The following is a 1,605-nucleotide window of genomic DNA, read 5'->3' as shown; positions in this document are numbered from 1 at the left end:
ACTCAGCGTCCTTGCATGTGTTGCATGAGTCTGAAGAGGACTTTATAGATTGATATTGGACAGATGGGCCAATATCAGACTTATGGTTTTCTCAATATTCAACTGCTCTTGTATATAACGCTCTTTCTTATACACATATGAGTGTCTATGGACTGGTTTCTCTAGTCTACCTGGACTACCACAGTGAGTAGCGGTGAAGCCAAAAGGCTCCTGTCTGGGCCTGCAGCGTGGTTAGTTGTCGGCTGCTGTTACCTGGACCCCAGGCTGGGCGATGAAATGCTGGTCTGTTGCCTCCACAGCCAGCTCCAAGCAGTTGCTTCCACCCCAAGCTTCACAAGTGTAAACCAGCAGTTGTTCCGCCAACTCCTCATCACTGCTGTAACACTCCGTGAACAACTCTGTGGGGCGGCGTCAACAGAGGGAGATGCTGGAGTCAGGACTGAGAATACACCAACCGCCCTGCCTAGCCCTCCCCAACCGCCAGCCCCCAACATCAGAGCTGGGCATACACCAACGGCCCAGCCCTGCCCTTCCAGCCCACCAGGCCCTGATGTCAAGGAGGTTCTCCATCGGTGCATGCTCATCACTGAGAAGAGGACACTCCCTGGACACGCTGTGTCCAGCAGAGATCCTTGTCAAAGAGCCCTCGTTTTAGCTGTCCTGATGTCCGTCCCCAACTCACACAATTCAGTGAATAACTTGCCTAGGGTCCTTTGAGGGAAGGGCTGGGGACTTTGGCCTGCTGGTTCCTGGCCTGCCTCTCCAACGTGGTCCTAACTCTGCCTTGGCTATCATGCCAACCTTCCAGTCAGTCCTGTTTGGCTCATTTTCCTGGTTCTCCCTGGCAAGTTTGCCATCCCAGCTTAGATCAGCATTGTGGTGAGTTTTCACTCTGAGTTTGCCTCGGTGGGACAGAACGTGGCAGATGAACACGCTGGCCAGTCCTACACCATTCCCATGCGGTGCCGCAGTGGTTAAGCACTTGGCTACCCACAAGTTCATGGGTGCAAACCCACCAGCTGCTCCATGGCAGAAAGACAAGGTGGCCTGCTTCCTTAAAGATCCACAGCTCTGGAAAGCCTCTGAGGCAGTCCCACTCCACTACAGGCTGGAACCCGCTAGAAGGCGGTGTGGCATTGTTATGCCTGTGGTTGTCTTTGCCAGGTCAGGGGGGCAGGATTAGTACCAGTGTGTCTGGAGCCAATCTCTAGAGATCATCCAAGAGGAGATGAAGCCAGAGAGCAACTATGGGGGAAGACAGATGGCACCCCACGTGGAGATCACCAAGGAACCAAGGAGCAAGGACCTTTCTCGAGAGCTGACAGAGAGCCTTCCCCTAGGGCTAGATCCCTGGAGTTGAACTTCAAGTCTCTTCAACTGCGAGAGGGAATTTCTGTTTGTTAAAACCACCCACCTGGGGCCTTTCTGACATGAGAGCATGTGTTAACTAAGACAGGCCCTTTCCCCAGGGCTGCTCATGATGGGGCAGCCAGGGCTTGTAAATGTTTCCAGGAGCAGAGAGCCTCGTCTTTCTCCCCCAGAAAGGATGGTGGCTTTGAACTACTGACCTTGAGGATAGAAATCCAACGTTCAACCACTATGCCA

The 1,605-nt window shown here is 53.3% G+C and overlaps 1 protein-coding gene across 1 annotated transcript in view; it reads right to left on the bottom strand.

Annotated features, from left to right (window-relative positions):
• The window catches only part of TRPM8 (transient receptor potential cation channel subfamily M member 8), a 72,437-nt gene that overhangs the window by 30,720 nt on the left and 40,112 nt on the right, over positions 1-1,605 (bottom strand). Inside the window, exon 14 of the mRNA XM_004701687.2 lies at positions 253-398. Coding sequence (XP_004701744.1) covers positions 253-398 — 146 coding nt within the window. The remainder of the gene's footprint in view (positions 1-252; positions 399-1,605) is intronic.

This window comes from Echinops telfairi, unplaced genomic scaffold (genome assembly GCF_000313985.2).
Source record: "Echinops telfairi isolate 266 unplaced genomic scaffold, ASM31398v2 ScPeMD7_3;HRSCAF=10, whole genome shotgun sequence".
NCBI classification, from domain to species: domain Eukaryota; kingdom Metazoa; phylum Chordata; class Mammalia; order Afrosoricida; family Tenrecidae; genus Echinops; species Echinops telfairi.
The sequence above is the reverse complement of the archived record's forward strand: the minus strand, read 5'-3'. Positions and strand labels throughout refer to the sequence as shown.